Raw genomic sequence first — 24,229 nt, forward strand, 5'->3', positions numbered from 1 at the left:
AAAATTGGACAAATTTATTTGTTGTGTCTTGTTAATAAGTGTACAGGTCTATGACTACTTGATCAAACAATTCAGGATATATCAATGTAGCATCAGGAATTGTATTGTATTTATTATACAAGCTATAGTAGCATGCATCAGTACAAACCTTCAGGCAGATGTCCACAGCTGGTCATGAATAAAAGGACAATTTTTTTCTTTTGTTTTATTACAATGAAGTTAAACAATACAGAAAATCACATGAATTTAGTGGGTCAATTCTATAAACCCTGGAACAGGAGGAACTCTACATTAAATATGGTTACACATCCAGATTTAGGTGTACAAGTAGATGACAACAGTTAAAGCCCTCACCAAACTATTGTTGGGGACATGAAGTCCAACAGCACTTGAAGTGCTGTGAAGGCATCATTTATGAACAGCAACATAAGGTTACAGAACTTGCCTTTAAAGATGGTACGTTCATGTAATTCCAGCGCCTTCACAATTTAACGAACCATATTTACTATACTTCACTTCTAAAAACCTAGATGAAACATGAAAAAGAAGCCATACAGTATAAATTGCAACATCAGGGAAAGTTCCGTTTTATTATTCTAAATAATTTTTCCCATGTAAAATAATGTCCAACAGTTCCTTGTATGTGGATTTTTTTCCCCTAAAAGTCACAATGAAGTTTTAATTGATGGAAGCTTGGCTATATTAACAGCACAAGACGAGAAAAGGTTTAATCTCCAAACCTATTAGAACGTTTGCAGTAGCATCAGTAGCGGCCACCTTGCGACATTACAGGAGGTCTCATTCCCATTGGCGGTCTAGGAGGTCCACCTTGATAAGGAGGCACCATTGGGGGCCCTTGACCATATGGAGGCATTGCACCAGGAAGATACCCTGGCATGCCCTGGTGGTGAGCACCATACTGACCTGAAAAGCAAAATTTGAAAAATGAAGTTATATCTACCTTCAGCAGTACTGCTATTAGTATATGTCACTTAATTCCACAATTAAATACATTTCATAAGCTTCCAACACAGCTTAATTTGTTATTACCATGAGGTGGGATTGGTGGTCTCATTCCTTGTTGCTGGGGGGGCATTCCTGGCTGTGGTGGCATCATACCTCCAATTGGTCCAACTGGTGGATTGCCCATAGATGCCTGCCCTGGTCGAGGGAGGTTACGCTGGTATTTGGGTAACTGAGCTCTTCTTTCTTCCTATGAAGGGAAACACATGGAGGATATCTAATCAGTGCAAAATCAAAACAAGGTTCATTCTGAAATACAGATACAGTTGAGACACTATTCTTATGGCAGTCGTTAATTATAGTTCAGGAAGTTCTAATGGATAATTTTTGGCAATCAAATCGTTAAGTAGATATGTATTCTAGGACAGAGGTTCCCAATCTTTTTTGCCCGCGGCTCCCCCGGAAATCCGACCTGCAACTGCGCATGCGCACCAGACGCGCCCGCGGCTCCCCGGAAATCCGACCTGCAACTGCGCATGCGCACCAGACGCGCCCGCGGCTCCCCGGAAATCCGACCTGCAACTGCGCATGCGCACCAGACGCCCCAGAAATGGCGCATCAGCGCCGGACCCAGCGGGCGCAGATATTCCGCGGCGCCCCCATGACGATAGCGCGGCTCCCTGGGGAGCCGCGGCTCACAGTTTGGGAATCACTGTTCTAGGACATAAATTCAGTTTACGAAGTTCTGTATTAATTGCTATCTCAATTATAGCGGGAATTAAATATAGAATTATTAAATCACCTGAACTCTCAAAAATAAAGCACGCTAAATACTACAAAGAATAGGCTTTGAGAATTATACTGCTTTAACCATGGTAAATCATATGGGAACTTTTACTTATCATATCAATCTTATTATAAAGAAAAGGCATGGGAAAATTATCTTTAACTTACCAAGGATATATCCTCATCTGGATGGATCAACTTACTGGTTGCGCTGGTTGTTGTAAGAGTAGCAGGCTTACTTGTTATAGAAGTAGCAGGTTTAGCTGCAGTACTATTTGTTGTATTAGTGGTGGATGTTGTAGATTGTGTGTAAGCAGGGAATGTAGGTTTGGGTGGTTCTGTAGTAGTTGCAGGTGCATTATTCAAAGGTTTGAAATCTGTACCAACTGGGCCTGGAACAGTTGCTTGAGCCTGTATTTAAAAATACAAAATTAAAAATGTAAGTACATTGTTATCTTTTAAATAAACTCCGTAACATTATCATATACTGACATAGCTAAATTAACCCAAAGTAAAAGTTCTATTTTGTCACAAAAAGTAGCAAACTACAAATAAAAAAATAAATCCTGCAACACAAACATACTGCAAAGTTTGAGATGTCTAGAACAAACAGGAACAAACTATCTCCACGTTATTTTCTGTATTATACCCCATATAGTAAGATGTTTGGTTTTTCAAAATAAAAATCAATTTAATCTAGAAATATCAGCCGAAATTAGTATTAAAAAAAAAAGTTTAAGACCGAACCCTCAAGATGTCAATTTTTATGTTACATTTATTTAAAATAATCCCTTGTATAAAAATACCTTGATGTTCTGAGACATCTCAAATTATCACTTGCAGTTTTCAATTATTTTCCTATCCTACAGCCCACGAAAGCTATATATTTAAGTTCAATGGGAAAGTACAAGCTTGAAAGGATTTATACACAACAAAAGAGCTCTTAGTTTCACATGACATAATGCTTTGGCAAGCAAACAGCACATTATTTCGAACTAATCACTGAACTCCAAAACAAGACTAGGTAAGTTGGGATTTTAGCACATGATGCATTTGACATTTAACATGATGTATCAGAATAGCATAAATTAGAAAAAATAAACCATGCATCAAGTAAACCACTGCCCACTAAATGCACTTAACTGCTTTCATGCTCTCTTTTTAACCCTTTAGAACCACAATGTAGAATTTTTTTTGGTTATCCAATTATTATGCATGAATTCTCAGATTGCGCTGAACAACTAAACATAATCAGGAAACCACAATTATCTGACAATGTTTAGGCAGATTTTTAAAGTGTACATAACGGTTTAAAGGGTTAATTGGCAAAGCAATCTTTAACTGCAACTTCCTGCGTACTTGTGCTGTGCTAGGAAACAGAGCTTTAGAAGGTGCTGACAGTTCTGAATTGGATGAAGTTGTACTTGAGCTTGTGACAGGTGTCCCCATCTGTAGCACAAAAGAAAGGAAACAGTAAACAGTCTCCAAATGAATGCATAAAAATAACCGAGGAAAAATCTCAGACTGATTTTTGGTTATGAATAGGGATACACATAAAATGTAACATGTTACTTTTGTTTTGAGCCTGAAGCAAGCACGATGCATAAATTCTGACGAATTGTTCCAGGTGGGCCGTGGTTTAAGAAAAAGAAAAACCATGTTTTTATTGTCCCAAAATATACTAGCAAGGATTCTGGATGATTTTAGATGATGAGCAGAAGGCGGCTAGTGTGTATTTCTTCTGCTTTCTTCTTGTGCCTCCAGTAGCTCCCAACAAGATAACATGTCACCAGCCCACCTATCTGTGATGCTTGAAGCCTCTTTCCTGCTTTTTCAAACACTGCTGCTATTAACAACAGTGTTTCAATACTTATTCGGAACAAAATAATAGCATTTCATTCCATACTCGTACCAAACATACATGTTTTGGTTTGGACATGAACAAACCAGCTGTTTGGTGCAGTTTGTGAGTGAAGCTTCTACAGAACCCTATGCATGACTTTCTCTTGCAGAAATTTAGAAGTTCTGCTTCCAAGTCAATAGTCAATAACCTTCATTTATAATGCAGTTCTGTTAAAGAGCAAGTACTACTTTAAGTTGCAAAAATAATTATTATATATATTAGATTTTAGTTAAATAGTTAATATACTGTATATAGCTATTCTCTTTACCATCCATCTATCTCTCTATTCTGAGTTTGGACTGGTGAAGTATTTACATTCTTTTCAAAAAAAAAAAAAAAGTAGATATAAATAGGAAACCTTTGACAAGAATACACCATACATAAAATGCAATAGAAGTATGAGATAATACCATTTGGCAATTTCGGTTGTAACACACACCCCACTGTTTTTGAACGTTATTCACTATTTCAACATACCTGAAAAGGAAGAAAATTAATGCACTTAAGCTTTTTGGTGATTAGATATTTGTAAACTTACTTGTCCAGCACTAGGAAACAGTGGTTTGGTAACTGGTGGTTGGGGAGTAGGTACTGCAATGACAGGAGCTGGAGGTCTATTAAGAACACCCTGATTAGCCACCTGCTGGGCCTGTGTCATTGGAGGCATTCCAGGGCGAGGACCAACAGGTGGTGGCATACCTGTAGAATAATTATTTCTGATTATGCTTTGGTGAGGATTTTATTAATATCACAGGCATGATCACAAATACTGACCTTCCATCAGAGGGCTAACACATCAGACGAAGAAGCATTAAATGCAGAAATATACTTTAATGATGCTTAGATTGAGTAGAATTGCTACATTTATAGTTAAGGCAACTGATCCAAGATCTATTATATTGAACAAATTGGGCTACCCTGTAAAAGTGATGTTATTTATCTGAACATTGATTGTATTTACCACATATTTATTTTATTACTGTATTTTCTTTCATTCGTTTTACCCTGGAATTAGATCCTCTTTTATTTTTGTTTTATATACTTGATGATTGTAAGATCAATCAGTCTATCTACTTTGTACCGAAGGGAAGGTGGTTTTGAGAACCCTGATTGGAAAGCCTGAATCCCTGAGACATGTCTTTTGCACGGGCCCAGTCACAAGAGAAATGAAAAGGATACTATCCTTGGCTGGATTTAGATTACAAATTCTGTTTTAAGGAATGGAATGCTTAAAAATGCTTTACTTTTATCATTTTTAATCTAATTGTCGAAAAATGTTAAATCTTTTATTTATTAGAAGCAATTCGGAGATAACATTTATTTATACAAAATATTTTTAGGCCTCCTTTAAGGGCAAAATAGATTGTATTTTCTAATTCCTTACAAGCAATGTTTAGGACTATTATTCTTTTACCCAATGCTTAAATGTATCTATTTTTAATTCTGAGAACATGCTGAAACTTCTTAGATATACAATGGCTTACAATATTATCCAAATAAACATAGGTAAATATAAAGACATATTGAGTAAACAATAAAATTTGTAACTATACACTAAAACTACTAAACAATTCAAGCAGTGATAAGCATTTCCAAAAATATTTTTTAAAGAGAAATTGTTAAGAGAAATGCATGTACAAATTAGTCCTTATATTACTACTATATTCTTGGAAGCAGAAATTTCTTTTTTCCATTTTTGAAGGATCAAATTAGCCTGAACGTAACATTTTATAGTTTTTTTTTTTTGGGGGGGGGGGAACTATTCCAAAGTCTTCATCCAAAAGGGGAAAAGGGAAAGTAAAGCAAATATTCAAAAAAGGCTTTCATGTTTCAATCAAAAATGTATCTTATCTGTTAATAGAAATATATCAGTTGACAGAGCAGGATGGCAAAAGCTTCTATCAGCAATTGTCATTGCCTGAACTTAATAATTTTTGTTCCTGTGCACCCTCAAGTCCCATAAACAGCTGCTCTGTGTCCCTCTTTTACCCCAGAACTTTAGTAACCATAAATCCAGTTGAAAAAATTAAATAACTCTCACCACAATAGGGATTCGTCATTCCTGACCTACCTGGTGGCATACCAGGCATGAGAGGTGGGATTCCTGGTCCTGGAGGCATCATCCCACCCATTGGCATCATCCTATATAAATGAAAGACTCTAATGAGACCTCTCATAAAGAATGGCACTGTATGATATTAAAATGTCCCAAGGTTTTCTACCAGCTGAGAAATGTAAATATCTGCTTTCTAATAACTTTGGCTGTATCGGATTTTAGCACAACTTCCTGCCTGAATTCAGACAGTAGAGCTATCATAATTCATCATCCAACTATTTTTGGGAAGAAAAAGCAATTGGCAGCCTAACACAGGGGTCCCCAACCTTTTGGACCTCAGGGACCACCAAGTCCATTTTTTTAAATCCCAGGGACCACTAATACCAATCCAGTGCCCCAATTGTGCAGCTTTTAAAGCAAAGCCCCACAGGTGAAGTAAATCGAATGAAAGCATAAAGCATACTGTTGCCTAAACATCGTTCATACTTACCCAGGTGGCATTCCAGGCATGACTGGAGGCATTCCAGGCATCATTGGTGGAACACCTGCCATTAATGGTGGTATACCTAGAAGTCAGAATTTTTATTAACTGACCTGCAAATGAATAATCTATTGTTTACTGGATGTAAAAAACTCTTGACAATTTTCCTTAACGTATGAAACTATGGAAAATTAACTACTACAATCCACTGAATTTCATCATTAGATTTTCTAGTGTTGATTTAACTGTTTCTGAAATGCTCAAAACTATCCTTCAGATCTGCTCCCTGTATATTTTACCATGCTCAGATATAGCTCTGTAAAGAAAATCCAATTCCAAAAAGCAGAGGAATGTCTACTGACCTCGTTAACATGTTTGTAGCAAGCAAAATCAAAAGTCTTGTAAGATAAATACCTATTTTTCATTTTTAAGAACACACTGAGAACTAAACAAATTAGAAGAGTCTCTGAGGAAAAGATGGAAGCAAAAGACATTACTTGTCTAATTTAGATTTAACCCCCACTGAATATTTTCTGGTTCTTAAATGTTAAGAAAATGATTAACATAGCTAAAACACAGGAAAACATCACCATGTTGATTCAAAATAATATTCTACTAAAATCTTCCATATTAGTAAAAAAAAATTCTACAAGCTGACATAATTATTTCTATCTATATAACTACCTGGAGGAATTCCGGGTGCCCCTGGCACAGGAGGTAAACCTGGCTGTGCCATTGGTGGTATATATCCCTGCTGTGGCTGCACAGGCTGTGGTTGAAATGAGGTGGAAGCTGAAGACTCATCATCATCATATTCATCAGAATCATCTTGTTGTTTCTTTTTCTGGCTTTCTGCTAAAAGTTTCAATGTTCAGGTTAATGCTAATTTGTGTCACAAAAAGTAACCATTCTTTTTAATACAATTATATTTCTACATTAGATATTGCTGCACAAAAGAATAAATTATCACAAACGTTTTGAGCTTTTCCAAACCATTTTCCAAACCATTTAAATACTTGTTTGATTTCTCCCAACTATTTCACAGAGAAACCAGCTCAACACATCTGCTAGTGAAATCAAAACCAGTATTATACATCTATTATACCCATTTTTAATGAGTTATTCCATGTGGACAGCAAATAAAGCTGCAAAGAACATGATCTGGTTTCCCAACAGGGCATTCATTACCACAGTAACTGTATCCACCCATCTTGCTATTGGTCATCTTCTCTTTCACCTTTCTCTGCATTACAGCCTTCTCCAAAGAATTATATCCAAAGTACAATAATTTGAACTTGGTCACCAATACCAACATACAATACTCTTCCTATCCTATTTCTTCAAGTCCAACTTTAGCTTCCATAGAGCGTTATAGGGAATACCATTTAATTCTTTGTAGGTATAGGCACACATCATAGCATTTGAATATCTTATCCATGGCCTTCATAACTGCTGTACCAAGTGCTAGTCTGAAGCAAATTTCTTCATTATTTGTTCCTTTACTGTTGATAGTTGATCTGAAAAGGTAGGAACTATTCATCACTTTGGTATCTTGTTATTTCTAAGGTTGATTGTTCTACCTGTGGTCATTAGTTTCATCTTTATATTTAATCTTAGTCCCTTTTCTTCATGATGGTCCTTCACTTTTATTACTAAAACTTGTAGACACTTTGCATTTTCAGCTATGAGGACAGTCTCATCAGCAAAGCTGAGGTTATTGATACTTCCATTTTAAAATGAGGCTCATCTTATTCCAATCCAGATTCTTCAATAAAATTTTGCCAGCTTAAATTTATAATATAATTATATAATATAATTAGTGGTAAACTTACCTCATAAAATCAGATTAACTTTCATCATAAAATCGTAAACTTACCACATAAAATCAGATTAACTTTCATTCTCTTTAGTAAATTGATAAGAGTTATTTTCCACTAAGCTAAAAAATAGTTTTAATTTGAGGACAGCAACTGAGACAATTTTATGTCATATACTTTTAATGCTTTAATATTTTAAGTTACTGAGAATCTAAAAATATATAAATTACTGTAATATCACTCCAGCCAAAATCAATACTAATTTCAACATTATCCGTGTCAATCCATGACTACTATTTATATTGATTTCTACATTTTCCATGTAGATGTTTTTGAATATGTTGCAGCAACACAACTACAAATACAATGAGACTCAATGGTCTGCCAAATCAAAGAGGGATCATGTTGCAAAGGTTCAGTATAAATATCAGGAAGTGTTTCCATTTACCTTGAGTTTTTTGTTCAAGCAGCCTTCTCCTTTCATCCATGTCTTTTTCAGGAATGCCCTCCATACCATATATTTCCAGTTCAATATCAGTTCTTCCTGGTATTGCATTTGGAACAGCATCAATTGTTTCCTTATGTACCTTAAGAAAGAGCAATCCAAGCTAATGTAAACAGGATGTACATTAGAGACTACAACTATAAAGCTTTAAGATTAGATCTTCATTTAGCTACAAAGTTTACCAGATTTTTTTGGAAGGGGGTTCAACAGTATCTTAATTTAATGTTAACCTAAAAAATACATCTTTTCTTGATTTACCTACAACACAACACCAGGAAAAGCCATAGCTTTTTAAGTTGCTATCAACAGTTAGAACAAACACAGTTATACTGGTTCTCAAATATCTTTCTCAACTGGGATTTGAATACTCTTAATATTTATTTTCCTGAACAATTCTGGAAATCTATTCAAAAATGCTCAGACCAACACATTTGAAAAGAAAAACAGAACCCACAAGTACCAAAACACACCAGCATGGAACTCTCTACATAACTTGTCTTTCACTCTTATTAATGAACACTTTCAAAACTTTAGATGCCACCTCTCCATGTATAGCTACTATCAATTCTGCTTATTTTCTGATCAAAATACTCTTCTAATCTTCTACTGATGCAACTATTATTGTAATATGGGTAATCCTTGATTTATAATTAATTGCAGTTATGATGAACCCCCAAATGATACTTGATTTGAAGTGCTGCTCCCCTGTCATGTGATTACATTTTGGATGCTTGGCATTTACTTCCAATTTTTGGCAAAAGAGTCCCACTGCGGATCATAGATTTGTTTAACGCCATGGTGAATTGCTTAACAACCACTGCAAAAAAATGTTATAGAATCAGATGGATCACATGACCAACATGATGTAGGACCATAACTCTAGATGATGTAGGATCGTAACTCTGGGTTCTATTAGTTGTAAATCAAGGACTACTTGTACATCAATGGGTTTTGTGAATAACAAATCCACTTTCATTTTCTTCTTTTAAAATGGAAAGATTGTGAAACAAAAGCATATATAAATAACACCACAAATAATCCTATTTATATGGGTATATTATAGTACTTACCTGCATACAGTGTATAGCTAAACCAGGTCCTGTATACAGTTTCTTGTGACATATATGGCATTTAAAGTGCTTTGCTTTTTGGTGTTGAATAAGAATTTTCTCATCATCAAAATCCCTGTTACAATACCTATTCCACATTGTTAAAGAAATCAAACATATATGCTAAAATTAAATATATTAATTAGTCAACATTACTATAAACAATTTTAAGGAAAGCTGTAGCCCATTTCCAATTACATTTCAATTACTGTTATAGATCCAAGATTTCATAAACCTTATATATTTTCTCATCAGGAAAGACAACTTATAAGTCATCCAGCACCCATAAAGTGACTATAACTCCAATGTTAAGTGGCAGGTATTGGAATTTTCAAGATTAGAACTGCACAAATGTTGATGTGCTGAGTAGTCAACCAATGCTTCTGATACCATCTAACACATATGATCTTTGCCCATACTAGAGGGTTTGGGATAAGGGAAAGCCATGCAGACTCTAACATATAGAAGTTGTTTCTCAGCGAAAGATCGCTTTCAATCTCACTATTGATTTTGCTTTTTTTGAAAACATGTAGACAATCACACCTTCATAGTTAGCTAGTTAACCATTCAAGAGTCACCTTATCTGGGAAATAGGCAGCATATAAATCTTGTGTGCGTGTGTGTATAAAGCTAACACAGAACAATGGAAGAAAAAAGTTATCCAACCCATAAGAAGTCTTTATACTTAAATCTTCTCAATTTAAGATACTGAGAGATAGCGAAAGAGAAATAAATCTATAGGTATCTGGCAAACATCTAGCAAAAAAAAGGCTACAGTTTCGGCCTACTACCAGCCCGATATCCATCAAAATTAACAAAATATGCTTTTTGTATCCATAAACGTCAAGGGCACAAGGTTAACGGTACCAGCCCTTTCTGCAAGAACGGGATACGCTGCTGGATAAAAGACACAAATTAAATCTAATCTAATATACAATTTCTAATTTCCCAAATTGGTGCGGGAACAAAAAGGGTGGGGCTTGACTCTCAAAAGGCGGCAGCTCCGAAACTTTTTTTTTTTTTAAAGGCTCCGGCTCTGGAGTGAAGAAATCCGGACTATTATACGGCAGTGAAAAGCGAGAGCTTTTTGTGAACGTCTTTCCTGCCGTCGCCCGGATGTTGTTGTTTTTTTTGCGGCCCGGTCCTGGCTAGTAAAACAGCCCGCTGAGGCGTTTCAACACCAGCGGGGGAAAAAAGAGGCCGCCCGCTACTAGTCGGGCCTCCCTCCCGATCCGAAACGAGAGGCGGCTGCGGCCTTCCGCCTAGAAAAGGATACCAGCACCAAGGCTTTAGCTGCTTCTTCTTCTTCCGACCCATGATGAGAAGGCAACGGCTCGGACGGGAAAACTCCCCAAGAAACGGCGAACGTGTCGGAGCGCCAACGCCAACCGCGCTTTTTCTCTCTCTCTCTCTCTCTCTCTCTCTCTCCCCCTCTTCTCCGCTTCTCAGTCAGGCATAAAATGGCCGCTCTCCTCCGCCGAATCCCTCGCCTTCCCGAAATGCAACGCGCCAAGGGGGGGGCACGTGTGCGGTCTCGAGGCGACCTCATGGATTGTTACGTCATCTGTCCCTTCCCGGCATGCGGTGTAGCGGAAATTCCGACGGCGCGCTTCTTGCCCACGTGGGTTGCTTTGTGGTGGGGTTTTGTTGTTGTTGTTGTTGCGTGGGTGTTCTTTTCCACTGTGACTTAACGATTCTTTTAAAAGGCTGAAGTTCGCTTCGGGAGAGAGATGCGCAGGAGGCAGCCGAGCCCGATAGCCTGGTCCTCAAATTGTTGCTGGCCATTCCCTAGTTTAGAACTAATGGTGGTGATTTTCATGTTCCACCAGAATAAGATTGAGAATCAATGAAATCAGATTCTTCCAACTTGTGTGATTATTTTTTTTAAAAAAAAGCAGCGAGGATAACCCTTCACCTTCGAAGGCTTATGTAGCTCAGTATTGTACGTGCATGCTGGGAAGTAAATCCACTTGAGATTCAATGGGAAGCTAACGGTATTATAATTAAACGTGGCGAAAATCAGGATTCTGAGAAAGCATTCATTAAGTTAGATAAGCCTAATTAACAATTTGATCGTCCCATCAGGTATTCATGCCTATTTCAGTTCTACTGAGACCAGCAATTCGTGTGTAAATCAAATCTATTATAGGCCCAGGGGCTATTTGTTATATTTATTATAGCCTAAACCTGTTGCACTCTGACAATAAAATTAAATCAGTCAAAAATTAATCAAAGGCCAGAAGTAAATACAAACAAGTTTACAATTGGAATGCCTTTTTATTTAGACGACCCGTGAATGTAATCCCACTGATTTCAGTGACTATGGTTCATGTTAAACTAATGCTGATCCAACTCAGAGTGCTGAGTGATTTTTAAAAAAAAACTCAGCAAAATTGGGGAATGAATATTATTACTCAGCCGGGGTGAGCCTTGGAGAGAGGTGCTTGTGCAGGGGCGGATGTGTGATATTCGGCGGCTGCCCGCAACATCCATAACAATTTCTGGAGTCTACGGCTGCCTCTGTGTTCTCTCTGCCGTGGCAACCCGTTTGTGACCGGAACCTTTTGTGACGCTACGTGGACAGAAGTGCGGAGCCGAGGAGAATAGGTCGTTGCGCTGTACGGCGATAGGGGGAACGGATTTTCTTCGCTCCCACTTCGCAAGCAAAGATGTTGCCTTCCCTTCAGGAGTCCGTGGACGGAGATGACAGGGAGCTGGAGAGCAGCGAGGAAGGAGGCGGTTTACCCGAGGAACGGAAACCGGAGCGTAGCAGCAACAGTTACCACTGCTTGTACGGCTTCCGAGGCTCCGGGTAAGAGAGCGAGGGCTGCTCCGCCGGGTCACTGCAGGCTTTCTCCTCCCTCCCTCCCTCCGTGTCCCTAGCCTGAACCATAAAAGGCTGCAGGTTTCTCTTGCCGATCCTTCATAATGTTTTGTGATAATCCAGCCTTTCCGAATCTGGGGGTCTGGGACAGAGGTGGGTTTCAGCAGGTTCTGACCAGTTCTGGAGAACCGGTAGCGGAAAATTTGAGTAGTTCGGAGAACCGGTGGTAAAAATCCTGACTGGTCCCACTTTCCATCTATTCTCTGCCTCTCATGTCCCAGCTGATCGGGAGGAAATGGGGATTTTGCAGTAACCTTCCCCTGGAGTGGGGTGGGAATGGAGATTTTACAGTATCCTTCCCCTGCCACGCCCACCAAGCCACGCCCACAGAATCAGTATTAAAAAAATTTGAAACCCACCAGTGGTCTCAGATGAATTCATTCTGCCGTCCCACCCCATTGGCTGAGAGCGATGGGGGCTTGTTGTTCAATTAATGTATCTGGGGTTTACCAAATTAAATGTTTGGTAACAAGTTAATAATGGTTGATGGAATAAAACCAACGGATTATTTTAGTCCAGTTTCTAGTTTCCATCTGTGATCATGTAGATTGATTACGCCTGCTCGTGAAATCTATTTTCAGATTTTCCCCCCAGGGGCATTGATTTTCCTTGAAATGTGATTATTAGGCATGTTTCCAACCAATATGGTCCCAATTGGGCCTGCAATACTTGCCAATGTCATTGATCTATCTTGTTTTAGGTCTCTTTCGTGGACGCTTTTTACCAAGTGGGATCCATTCTATGACTGCCTTGGTCTACCAGTCCTCAGTTCTAATTGCTACTTGACCAGCCCGTTTCCATTCTTTTACTCTCTTGATGATATCGTATACTTTCATTTGTTCTCTAATCATCTATTCATCTGCGCAGGACTGGACTAGATTTTAGATTTTAAATTTTAAATTGGTTTTAATGGGTTTTATTATGTATACTGTTATTTTTAATTATTTGGCTATTTGGAATAAGTTTTTTAATGGATGTTTTATTTTGTATCTATATGTATTTTTATCTGCCTGTAAACCGCCCTGAGTCCCTAGGGAGATAGGGCGGTATATAAATACGAATAAATAAATAAATAAATAAATAAATAAATAAATAAATTAATCCATGTGCGGGTCTTTCTATCTTTTCTTGTAACATTGGAAACATGCGGAGGAGGCCTTCATACAGCAGTGGATAGCTAATGGCTAAAATGATGGTGATGATGACTATTATGCAAATGAGAGCCAGTTTGCTGTAGTATAGTAGTTAAGGATTCAGGCTAGAAACCGGGAGAACATTAATTCTAATCCCGTTTTAGATACAAAACCAGATGGGTGACCTTGGACCAGTCCCTGTCGCTAAACCCTAGGAAGCAAGCAATGGCAAACCACTTCTGAAAAACCTTGCCAACAAAACTTTAGGGACTTGTCCAGGCAGTCTCCAAAAATTGGACACAATTAACAGAAAAAAATGTGTCTATAGTAGGTCTGTTGATTGATGAATTTATCTAATGTATTTTAAAATGTTGGTCATACATTGCATCTTCTTCTGAATTATTCAGAGGGCTGCTCAAAAGAAGGTGCTATTTGCCATTTGAATCCAAAAATACTCCTGGAGTTGTCTATTCAATTCTCAGCAATCCCAATCCGCTCTTCCCAGTCCCGGTTTTCATTCCCTCTCCCTTAGAACAATGACAGTAATATGATAGGTGTCTGAGTTTTCTGTAACCACCTGCATTTCGTCTTTTAATTCATAATTAATTTGACTTTTTCAGATTACACCAAGGGTCAGGCAGTGATGTTGGGAGTCCAAGCAAATCATCAGTTGAAACATCTTCAGATGACTTCAGGTAAACAAGCTTGGCAGAAAGATTTTGTGTGTTGTATCTTGGATTGTTATAACAGACGGGCATGTGCGTTTCACTTGTTCTGACAAACCATTTTTAACTGTTACCAAACATTTAACTTAATACGCTATGAATGCACAAGTGAATTCTTTTTGGCTCTGATTTAAGGCTCTGCTTTTGTTCTTCTAATTTCTGAATAGGTTAAGGGCCAACTATCAGAGGCATTCCCTAACTCAGTGTAAACTGTCTGCTTAAAGTTAGCAAGAGGTATCTTGTCAAAGATTTCTTAGTTTCCTAGGCCCGTTTGTCAAGCATGTGGGAAAGGACTGTGCTCTCTTGGAATTGCACTTATCTCCCACTCTTTCGGTAATGAGATGATATAAGTAGTAATGGTGTGAGAAACATCTCAAAAGGGATCCTCCCTCGTTTTTTAGGAAGGAGGAAGTACTTTCAGGCTAGCAAGATTCTGTTGATATCGCCTTACAAATAAAATTGCAGCTAGTAATTCTGGGTGTGTTTCTTGCCTAGCATTCCTCAGAGGGCTGTCATCAGTCTTGCAAATCTCTTCCCATTTGCCTTTACCATCCAAGAAACTAGGGAGGGAACCTTTCGAAATGTTTGCCATGCCCAGGTTGCTTCTGTGAGCTAAACTGCCTCTTATCTGACTGTTGTCAGATCTGCAGCTCTTCCTCTTTCTGTCTTATGACAGTCTACTTATGAATCTAAGTCCAGGTCACCTTGAATTCTGTTGACGCTTATCTACCGCCAATTAATTTTGATTGTTAGTAGTTCAGATTCTTGTAGAGAAGAGTATTAGCATACAATAAATCTGTATTCATTTCATCTGCCTGGACTCCTGATTTCTGTGCTTGACAAATTAATATAAGAAGAATGAGAGTTCATTAGTATATATTTTTATGTATTTCCCAGCTTGAAAAAATTGTCAATATTTCAAGAATAGATACTTCCTTAAAAAGAAACTGAATTTACTGCTGCCATTACAAGTGGAATTCCTGCTCCTGGTATGAGACATGAATAAGGATATTATAGAAATGGGGAAAAATACTTGTGTGGAGGAGACCAGATCAAGGAAAATATAGTTGAGAAATCTATGGTCTTCTGTTCCTTGCTTTCATTCCTATCCGTTATTCATGCTCATTGAAACACATGGAGTTGTACCCTAGTGCAAAATGACTGAAGTGTGCAACTTTGTAGCTCTTGGTTTTACTCTAGGTCATGTTTTGATTGTGGGACACGCTTGGATCTTCATATCCAACTGGAAATAGCATCTTTTTCTTTGAAAGCTTGACATTTAATCTCACGTGCGAAGGACTGGTTGTAGTTAGCTGGTCTTTGTAACTCTACAATCTGTTGAGTTTCAATAATTACACACGAGACTCGAGAGATGGTTATCGGTGTGTGAGCAAGCTAGTGTGTTCACACAGGTTTATTGAGCAAGTGTTCGTTCCAGCGTGTCCACAGTTTCATTCTCTCTTTCCTACATACTCGATACTTTCTGTCATGCCTGGGTGGTCTGGGGAGGGTTCAGCCGAAGTTCATGTCTCACACCTGTGACAGCAGCCCACCCCATTGCGCCATATAACTTCTCATGTCATACAAATGCTTGTGTGTATAAAAGAGGAAGAATAAAACTGTGTGGACACGCTGGAACGAATGCTTGCTCAGTAAACCTGTGTGAACATGCTAGCTTGCTGGCACACTGATAACCATCTCTCGAGTCTCGTGTGCAATTATTGAAACTCAACAACAATCTAACTCAATAGATATAACAATAGATATAATTATGGATGTTGTGTTTTTTTTTCATTTATGAAGCCTTTCATTGGTGGACACTAATTTACCAACTGAAGCTGAGATGGAGTTGCGTGGTTTGGTTGCCAAGCATCTTAACAAAGGAGCCTTGTTTGAGGGGATGGGCAATGTTATATCGGTCGAGTTGAGGTAAGGCTGTAGATACGGACTGAGATGTCCAGTAATCTCAAGCAATTTTAATTAATTGCAGCTTTCTTAATCAATTAGTGATGCCATTTTACTAAATTGTGTGTAATCAAACTAAACGGCGGATGTACTGTTTTAAATTTTGTTTTATGAGTCAAAGATTGAACTGTGCTATTTATTTCTGAATGATCACATCCTCGTCATGCCTTTGAAGTGTCTGAAAATCGCTGGCTGCAGCACAAAATAAAACAACTTCTTCTCTCCCCCCACCCCACCATATCAAAAAAGTCTCCTGGCTTTTAGGTGAGCTTTCTGATCCTGATCCTGTGGGGTTTTTTAAAAACAACTGTCATTCCAACTGAGCTAAATTTACAAGATGTGGAAATTAGAGTTAGTCCGAGCTTTGAGCCCAAGATTTCTGCTGCTAGGTGAGGCAGTTGTTAAGTGAGTTTTGCCCCATTTTACAACCCTTCTTGACACAGTTGTTAAGTGAATCACTGCAGTTGTTAAGTTAGTAACACGATTGTTAAGTGAATCTGGCTTCCCCGTTGACTTTGCTTGTCAGAAAGTGTCAAAAGGAGAATCACATGACCCCGGGACACTGCAACCATCATAAATATGACTCGGTTGCCAAGCATCTGAATTTTGATCACGTGACCCTGGGGATGCTGCAATGGCCATAAGGGTGAAAAACAGTCATAGGTCCCTCTTTTCAGTGCCCTTGTAACTTTGAATAGCCATTAAACGAACTGTTATAAGTTGGAGGGCTGTTTGTATTCATATACACACTCATTGTCTAAGCTTTTAATGACTGATTTAATAACTTATCAAATTAAGGGTTTCACGAGCTTAAACTTAAAAAAAAGACTACGCATATGCTCTGAATTCTGAACTATTAATTTCATCTCACTATCATTCAATGACTGCTCGGTTGATCAGTGAAAATAAGTAGAATAAACTTATGCTGATGGTGAGCTAGATACCTGGTAATCTATTTAATGTTTAAATTTAATGGGATTGTGAATACCTATGCCACTCCAAGGGCTAGCACTTTGTGGCTTTTGTGTATCATATTAAAATAAATACTGGATCTAGTATATCTACGGAGTTGTAATCACCGCATGTTACAAGGAATTAAGACAACTTCTGGTCCTCTAGAGGGTGCTGCCCTACAACTCCCAGCATTTTGCACCACTGGCTGTTTGCTGGCTGGTGTTGATGGGATTAATATTTTAGCAAAACCTGATAGAAGGTGGCAGGTTTCCCAACCAGGAAGTACAAGAGCGTCCGTTAATTCTTTCATCATGCTGCCAGCCAGGCAGAGGGCTGTTGCATCAGAATTGTGTAGATGTTTCCTCATTTTTGTAATACCGCAGCCTGTTGGGGGGGGGGCGGGGGAGGGGTGTCTGCACTGCTCAAGGCTACAACTCCATCTCCCAGTCAGCCATAGGCGGTCAGTGCTCAAAAGGGCAAAATATTTATCTTGTTTCGGCAGAAATTAGGATGGGCTAAAGATGGACACAAGAATAGGAGGTTTCTGGCAGGCAAACCACCTTCATCAGAAAAACCGGCCGAAATTGCAGCTTCAACCCAAGAGCCCTCCCTTTCTTCCCTTAAAAAGAAGTGCTGCTGAAAAAGAATCGTTTTGCCACCAAAACGGGCGCTGCAGGGTTACCAATGGGATGGTGGGGTTTACAGGTTGCCCACCCCTGCTATACAGCTCTGTTTAAAAGGAACTCACAATTTAATGGGGTTTTTCCCAGATTAATGGACTACTATTTATGCAATTGGAGCCTAAATCACTTTCGAAGTATTGCCTGTTGTGTGCTCTTTGCAGGTTTTTTTTTTCTTGGAAAGGCTGAATTTATTAAGAATAGCGCAGCTGTTCATCCTTGAAAATAGTGCCTGATCATCCTTGAAAAGCTAAGGAGGGCCAAAAAGACTTGGATCCTGAACCAGCAGGAACTGCTAAGCTAGAGATGAGCCAGGGAATTGGAAGGCAGGGGCGAATTACATCCATGGTGTTGCCAAGAAAATTACAAGGGGTCTATCCAGCAGAAACGGACTTCAAGAGGGTGTTTCCTTTTACTTCCCTAAGAATATTTAACAGTATTTAAGCAACCTTTGATTCATTCATATCATTTGTGTAATGAACTTTTTATCCTTTGAAAAGCACATCCTGACTTTGGTTGGGAAACTTGGAAATTCAGAGTGAAGGATCTTTCTTCCCAGCAGAAATTATCAGCAGTCTCTGCTACCCACCCCACCTTTCTCCCCTGGTACTGGAATGCTAGCCATGAATTCTTCATCTCATCTATGGCTGTTTTAATTACTCTTCCTCCCATTCATGTCATTCTTTGATCAACTGAATTTTAAAAAGCAGGCTAAAGGGTAGGCATCATCACTTCCAGGGACTACTGTAGATCTACTCAGGGAACTGCCAAATGTCAGCTCCCCACAAATGCATTAGGGAGGGGGTAGCAGTTTTTTTTTTGTTTTTAAAACACCCATTTTGACTGTGTTTTATCTTTATTTAATCCATTTGATGTTTATAGACGACAGGTAGTCCTTGACCTATGGCCACAACTGAGTCCCAAATTTATGTTGCTAAGAGAGATTGTTATCAAGTGAGTTTTGCCCCATTTTCAACTTTTGCCACAGTTGTTAAGCGAATCACGGCAGTTGTTAAGTGAATCACATGGTCATTAAGTGAATCCCTATTGACGTGGCTTGTCGGAAGCCAGCTGAGAAGTTACAAATAGTGATCACATGACCCCGGGACACTGCAATTGTTATAAGTGCATGCCAGTTGCCAAACGCCCGAATTTTGATCACATGACTGTAGGGATGCTGTGGTGGCCATAGGTGTGAAAAATGGGCATAAATTACTTTTTCAGTGCCATTAAAACTTTGAATGGTCACTAAACGAATGCTTGTAAATTGAGGACTACCTGAACACAGGAATAGAAAGTGGGTGATTTGGCTTTCCAAATTTGGTTCTGAGGGAAAATAGTAGAATCACGCGGTTGACAGAAATACGAAGCGAAGTGTATTGACTGGAGTTAAGAACCTGTGTAAGATTCTTGTCTCTGGAGGTTGATTCTGACTGAATTAAAATAAGGGCTTCATTTGTCATGAGATCGATGAACAGGTAAACTGCAGCGTGAAAATACAGCATTAAACTGATTTGGGGCGACCACCCTGTGATTAATTCAGCATTCCAGAAACTCGCGTTGGTTGTTATTACTGCGTGTTCCAGCCGGAAAAATGTGCAGAAGGAGATGATCCTGAATCGAGAGAGAATCCCTTGGAGTATGTCATCTGTTTTTTAGGAGGCTCAGAGAAGGGGCTTGAACTATATCCTTTTACTATATTTCTGTCTCGGTTAAAATGGGGATGGAGGAGGAAAGTCCTTTTATTTATTTATTTATTTTAATTCCCATTGTTCTGATTGTCCTCTTAAATTAGGCCAGAGAGATCATGCATATTCCCAAATTATTTTTTTAGGCTTCTGAGAACATCAGTTATACCAGTGATGGCTAACCTTTTCGGCACTGAGTGCCGAAACTGGAACATGCGCCAGAACCCGGAAGACAGCAGCTGGCCGGTGCGCATGCCTGCGCACCGGCCAGCTCCTCTCTTCTGGGCTCAAAGAACTGGAAGAGATCAGCTGTCAGGTGCGCAGGCGCGTGACAGAATCCAGAAGAACAGCTGGCAACAACGCGCATGCCCACAGAGAGGGCTCTGTGTGCCAGCCCTGGCACACGTGCCATAGGTTTGCCATTACAGAGTTATACATAGGTTCGCCATCACGGAGTTACACCCTCCTTATCTCTTCGTAAGGGCCTAAAGACGTGGCTGTGTCCCCAGTGGGGGATCAGTGCAGTGGAGGTGGTTAATTGAGTAATAACAGATCCCACCTCCCCACCCACCCCCACTCTGCCCTCCCCCTCCCCCATGTGTCTTTGGTTGTAAGGTTTGATTTTCACATTTTTCTTTTAACTAAGGTGTAACTGTAAGCCACCCAGAGTTACCCTATGGTAAGGTGGGCAGCCAATAAAATTTATAAATAAATACATTAAAATAAGTACAGGTAATCCTAGAGTTACCACCACGATGGAGCCCAAAATTTATGTCGCTAAGTGAAACATTTGTTAAGTGCCTCATGTTATGACTTTTCTTGCCATAGTTGTTAAGTGAATCATTGCATTTGTTAAGTTAGTAACCTGGTTGTTAAGTGAATCTGGATTCCCCATTGACAATGCTGGTCAGAAGGTTTCAAAAGTTGATCACATAAACCTAGGACGTTGCAATTGTCATAGACATGAACCAGTTGCCAAGCATCTGAATTTTGATCATGTGACCATGGGGTTGCATGCAACAGTTGTAAGTGTGAAAAACAGTCACAAGTTACTTTTTTCATGCCGTTGTAACTTTGAACGGTCACTAAATGGACTGTTGTAAGGTGAGGACTACCTGTATCTGAGTGTTTAAAATACCTTTAACAGACGTGCAGCACATCAGTTGTAAGATGAGTTAAACATAAAGATTAGGCAGAACTGAAGCATTATTTCCTTAAAAGTGATACGTTCAGACTTGAGCTTGATGGATATGTTCAAGATATGAAGACTTGTTTAGATTCAAAGGTAAGTCTTGATGAAGAGGTAACTGTTCGTTGCGGTTAATACATTTGAATTACTTCTGGTTTTCTCTCTCTTTTCTTAACTCCAACAAGATGGAAAACGTTGGTTTCTTTCTAAGCTGATGGTTAAACTGAAATGCTTGAAGTTACTTTGCGTTCCCTGTGAAGATCCCTAATCAGAATTGTTTACCTAGGATAATGAAGAATCGCTGAGGAAGACAGTTTGATTTTCACGATCTTCTATCACTTAAGGAGGCATTAGAGAAATCTTCATTAAAAAAGCTTTATCTCACTTCCCATGCATTGGTGTGCTCTGGGCCTGTTTTCTCTGCATCTCAGTGATAGAATAGGAAAGGGATCTGGCATTTCTAAGTTACTTAGACAGCAACTAGTTTCAATGGTTTGCTGCCTTGTAGTTGGAAGAGAAACAAGCTAATCTGACTGTTGATTCTCTTGCATCTCTTAGCGGTTTCCAGTATCATCTGCATGGTGTCCACATCCTAGACCAGGGGGTGTCAAACTCGATTTCATTGAGAGCTGCATCAGGGTTGTGTTTCACCTTGGGGGTGCAGGGAGGCGTGGCCAGTTCAACATCACTCATCGAGGCTCTGTTTTCGGTTGCAACGGCTTCCTGCAGCCCTCTGCTAGCAAAGATGGAGCTCGGGGAGGACATGTGCGGCCGTCCCAAGCTCCATTTTTGCTTGCATAGGCACCACGGGCTGGTCTTTTGCTGTTTTCAGGGTGGACCTGTGGGCCACATCTAAGCGCCCTGTATATGTGTGTGTGTGTGTGTGCGCATGCACACACTGGGAACGGGCTCCAGCTGTTCCTCTGCCTCACTGCTGTCTAACTCCCTCTCTGCCTCCGACACAGAGCCCTCATCCGAGCTTTCCACAGCCCCCAGGACTCGCCAGCCCATGGGCATTGAGTTTGATATCCCTGTTCTAGAGAGTTTGTGTGGCTTCAGAATCGAAAACCTGGCCTTCAAGAATTAGGTTTAGAGTTTATGGTTTTTCTATGGTAGTGATGACTAACCTTTTCCGGACTGAGTGCACAAGTGTCTGGGTATGTGTGCAAATGTGCTTATGCGTGCAAACCCCCCAAATGCAATGTGCACGTGCTCCCCTGCATGCGTCCTACCCCCGTGCATGTGTGCATGCCCCACGTATGCAACCCACCCCCGTGCATGCGCGGCAGAGACCTGAAGACCAGCTGGCTGGTGGGAGGCACATGCGTATGCACAGCGGAGTGAGCTGGGGTGACGGCTCACGTGCCCACAGAGAGGGCTCTGTGTGCCGCCTCTGGTACACGTGCCATAGGTTCACCACCACTGTTCTATGGGAACCAAGCTCTTTATGAGTGTTATCATACGGAGAGCTTCAAGATTCTCAAACTTCCTACTATCTATGTGAAAACACTGGACATCATTCAAGATAAGAAGTGCTGTGTCACCAACATGCCACCAAGGGCCATGGTGGAGCGGTGGTTAGAATGCCGTAATGCAGGCTAATACTGCCAGCAGTTAGGCAGTTCGATCCTCACCGGCTCAAGGTGGACTCAGCCTTCCATTTGTATAAGGACCCAGATTGTTGAGGGCAATAGGCTGACTCTGTAAACCGCTTAGAGATGGCTATAAAGCACTGTGAAGCGACACATAAGTCTAAATGCTTGACGCTTTGACATCCAACATTCTGGGATCTCTCTTAGTTTTGAATGTGTCACTTCTGAATGCTGCTAATACAGTTCTCTCTAAAGAGAAATCTTGAAAGAAGGATCTGTTCTTGTTTGCAGATTACGTATAGGCATATAGAGCCTATACTACTATAGTTTGGCACCCTTTGTTGTGGATTTGCCTTTGCGTAGTGGACTTGCCTGGTCTTTACACTGTGGGCTAGTGCTGGGACAAGGAATTGCTGGGGAAAGTAATTTGGGCTTGGAAGCCTCAATAAAAACTCCTAACTTGTGTGAGTGTGTGTGAGCGGGACAGCACAGAGCTTGTCCTGAGCTTGTGTTTGTGGAACGTAGCTTATTGTGATGCACCATAAACACTTTTTAGCACCTCTAAGAGTTTCCAGAATAATTTGTAAAATAGTACGGGAGGACTGTTAGCTGTTAAAGGACAGACCAGGGAGGAGGGAGTCTCCTGCCTGTATGCCTGGGTGAACTCAATACAGCTGTTTGGATAAGCTGTTATGCTGCTACTTCTCACTCAACTTTCTTGATTCAAGATAGCAGATTAGCCCCAAGGGAAATTTCCGTAGGCTCTGAAATAGGGAATGGCTGGAAAGTAATCAACACTTTGAAAAGAAGCTGTCCCAAGTTGTTTCACTGAGTTCCCCTTTACAGTCACGTATCCTGTAGAATGATCAACTTTTATTTCAATTGGATCCAGCAAAGCAACCTGGAGACCTGCATTCAACCGCTCCTGAGAACCTGGTTTGAGGATTTGGTGTGCCCTATTCAGAGGGTGGTGAACCTTTTCAAGGAGAAACTTGCCTTTGTGTTACATGCTGTGAGTACCAGACAAAGTTCACTCTTCTTGGATCTCCGTGGTGTGCTTTTGTTTGGGTTTCTTGTTGAACTATTTGCCTTGTTTATTCATTGCTTTAACTGCAACTGTTGTGATAGTCACAGTGTGTACAAATAAGACTTCATTACTTCAAACAATCTTTAATTGTGCGTCATGCCACCTAGCGTGTGCCTCTTTCCTGGAATTTTACCGGGTGGGCTGGAAGTGGGGAAGCACACACATTAGATGACATGATGTGCAAGTTGCTGTCCTTCCATATTTTTTTTTTACCTTGAGAAAAGGAACACAACATAGCTATAGAGCTATACACTACAAGGGGCTGTTTGTGGGAGTCCTGATGGCTTAAACCATGGAGCAAACAATTGGTTTTGACAGCTTGAATAACATGATAATAACATCTTTGTTTTAAGGAGCACCAGGTTTAAGTTGTACATGTAATTCATTTTAAAATTGGGTCAGCAGTTTTAGAAACATGGATTTCCCTTACTGCAGCTGGAATTGATGTACATGTTTTTAAATATATACATTCGATTATGCTTAGGGCTTTTAGCTGTAAAAGTTTGAAAAGCAGTTTTTCTGCAGATGAGAGAGAGGGAGAGAGAAATAGATAGGATGCCAAAAATAAGGTCGTCTTTCAACAAAGTTTGACTCTTCTTGATTTTTTTAGCCTTTGATTCAGCGTTGACACTTGATGACTCTCTGGATAAATTCCTGCAGTTTTCTTAACAAGATTTTGGAAGTGGTTTGTCAGTTCTCGCTAGAGCTGAGA

The 24,229-nt window shown here is 39.8% G+C and overlaps 2 protein-coding genes across 7 annotated transcripts in view; one reads left to right on the forward strand and one right to left on the reverse strand.

Annotated features, from left to right (window-relative positions):
• Positions 1-11,082, reverse strand: ZNF207 (zinc finger protein 207). Of its 5 annotated transcripts, XM_058173516.1 has the most exons (11): positions 10,897-11,082; positions 9,582-9,708; positions 8,455-8,593; positions 6,874-7,041; positions 6,199-6,274; positions 5,724-5,794; positions 4,191-4,351; positions 3,109-3,198; positions 1,918-2,160; positions 1,051-1,213; positions 1-924 (listed from the first exon to the last, which is right to left on the reverse strand). In XM_058173516.1, the coding sequence occupies exons 1-11, from the start codon at positions 10,935-10,937 to the stop codon at positions 764-766; spliced, it is 1,440 nt and encodes a 479-aa protein (XP_058029499.1). In that variant the 5' UTR covers positions 10,938-11,082; the 3' UTR covers positions 1-763. The 5 variants fall into 5 exon arrangements, with proteins under 5 accessions (XP_058029499.1, XP_058029498.1, XP_058029496.1 ...); XM_058173515.1 differs by lacking the exon at positions 3,109-3,198 and having other exon boundaries at positions 10,897-11,078; XM_058173513.1 differs by lacking the exon at positions 3,109-3,198 and having other exon boundaries at positions 5,694-5,794; positions 10,897-11,076.
• Positions 11,066-24,229, forward strand: part of C2H17orf75 (chromosome 2 C17orf75 homolog) — a 23,011-nt gene continuing 9,847 nt past the window's right edge. Inside the window, exons 1-7 of one of the 2 annotated variants that reach the window (XM_058173518.1) lie at positions 11,066-11,241; positions 12,308-12,432; positions 14,258-14,332; positions 16,166-16,291; positions 19,505-19,645; positions 20,877-20,934; positions 23,323-23,442. In XM_058173518.1, coding sequence (XP_058029501.1) covers positions 11,200-11,241; positions 12,308-12,432; positions 14,258-14,332; positions 16,166-16,291; positions 19,505-19,645; positions 20,877-20,934; positions 23,323-23,442 — 687 coding nt within the window. In that variant the 5' untranslated portion in view covers positions 11,066-11,199. Of the gene's footprint in view, positions 11,242-11,351; positions 12,433-14,257; positions 14,333-16,165; positions 16,292-19,504; positions 19,646-20,876; positions 20,935-23,322; positions 23,443-24,229 lie in introns of those variants that run through there. The other variant, XM_058173519.1, reaches the window with a different exon arrangement.

The sequence above is a fragment of the Ahaetulla prasina genome, chromosome 2 (assembly GCF_028640845.1).
Source record: "Ahaetulla prasina isolate Xishuangbanna chromosome 2, ASM2864084v1, whole genome shotgun sequence".
Lineage (NCBI taxonomy): Eukaryota > Metazoa > Chordata > Lepidosauria > Squamata > Colubridae > Ahaetulla > Ahaetulla prasina.

Excerpts from the sequence above, each read along its gene's own strand:
- ZNF207 (XM_058173516.1), bottom strand. The coding sequence starts at position 10,937 with ATGGGTCGGAAGAAGAAGAAGCAGCTAAAGCCTTGGTGCTG. Across the intron at positions 9,709-10,896 it reads CAGCTAAAGCCTTGGTGCTG|GTATTGTAACAGGGATTTTG; the intron begins GTATCCTTTTCT and ends AATGTGGAATAG. Across the intron at positions 2,161-3,108 it reads TGTTTCCTAGCACAGCACAA|GCTCAAGCAACTGTTCCAGG; the intron begins GTACGCAGGAAG and ends TTTTAAATACAG.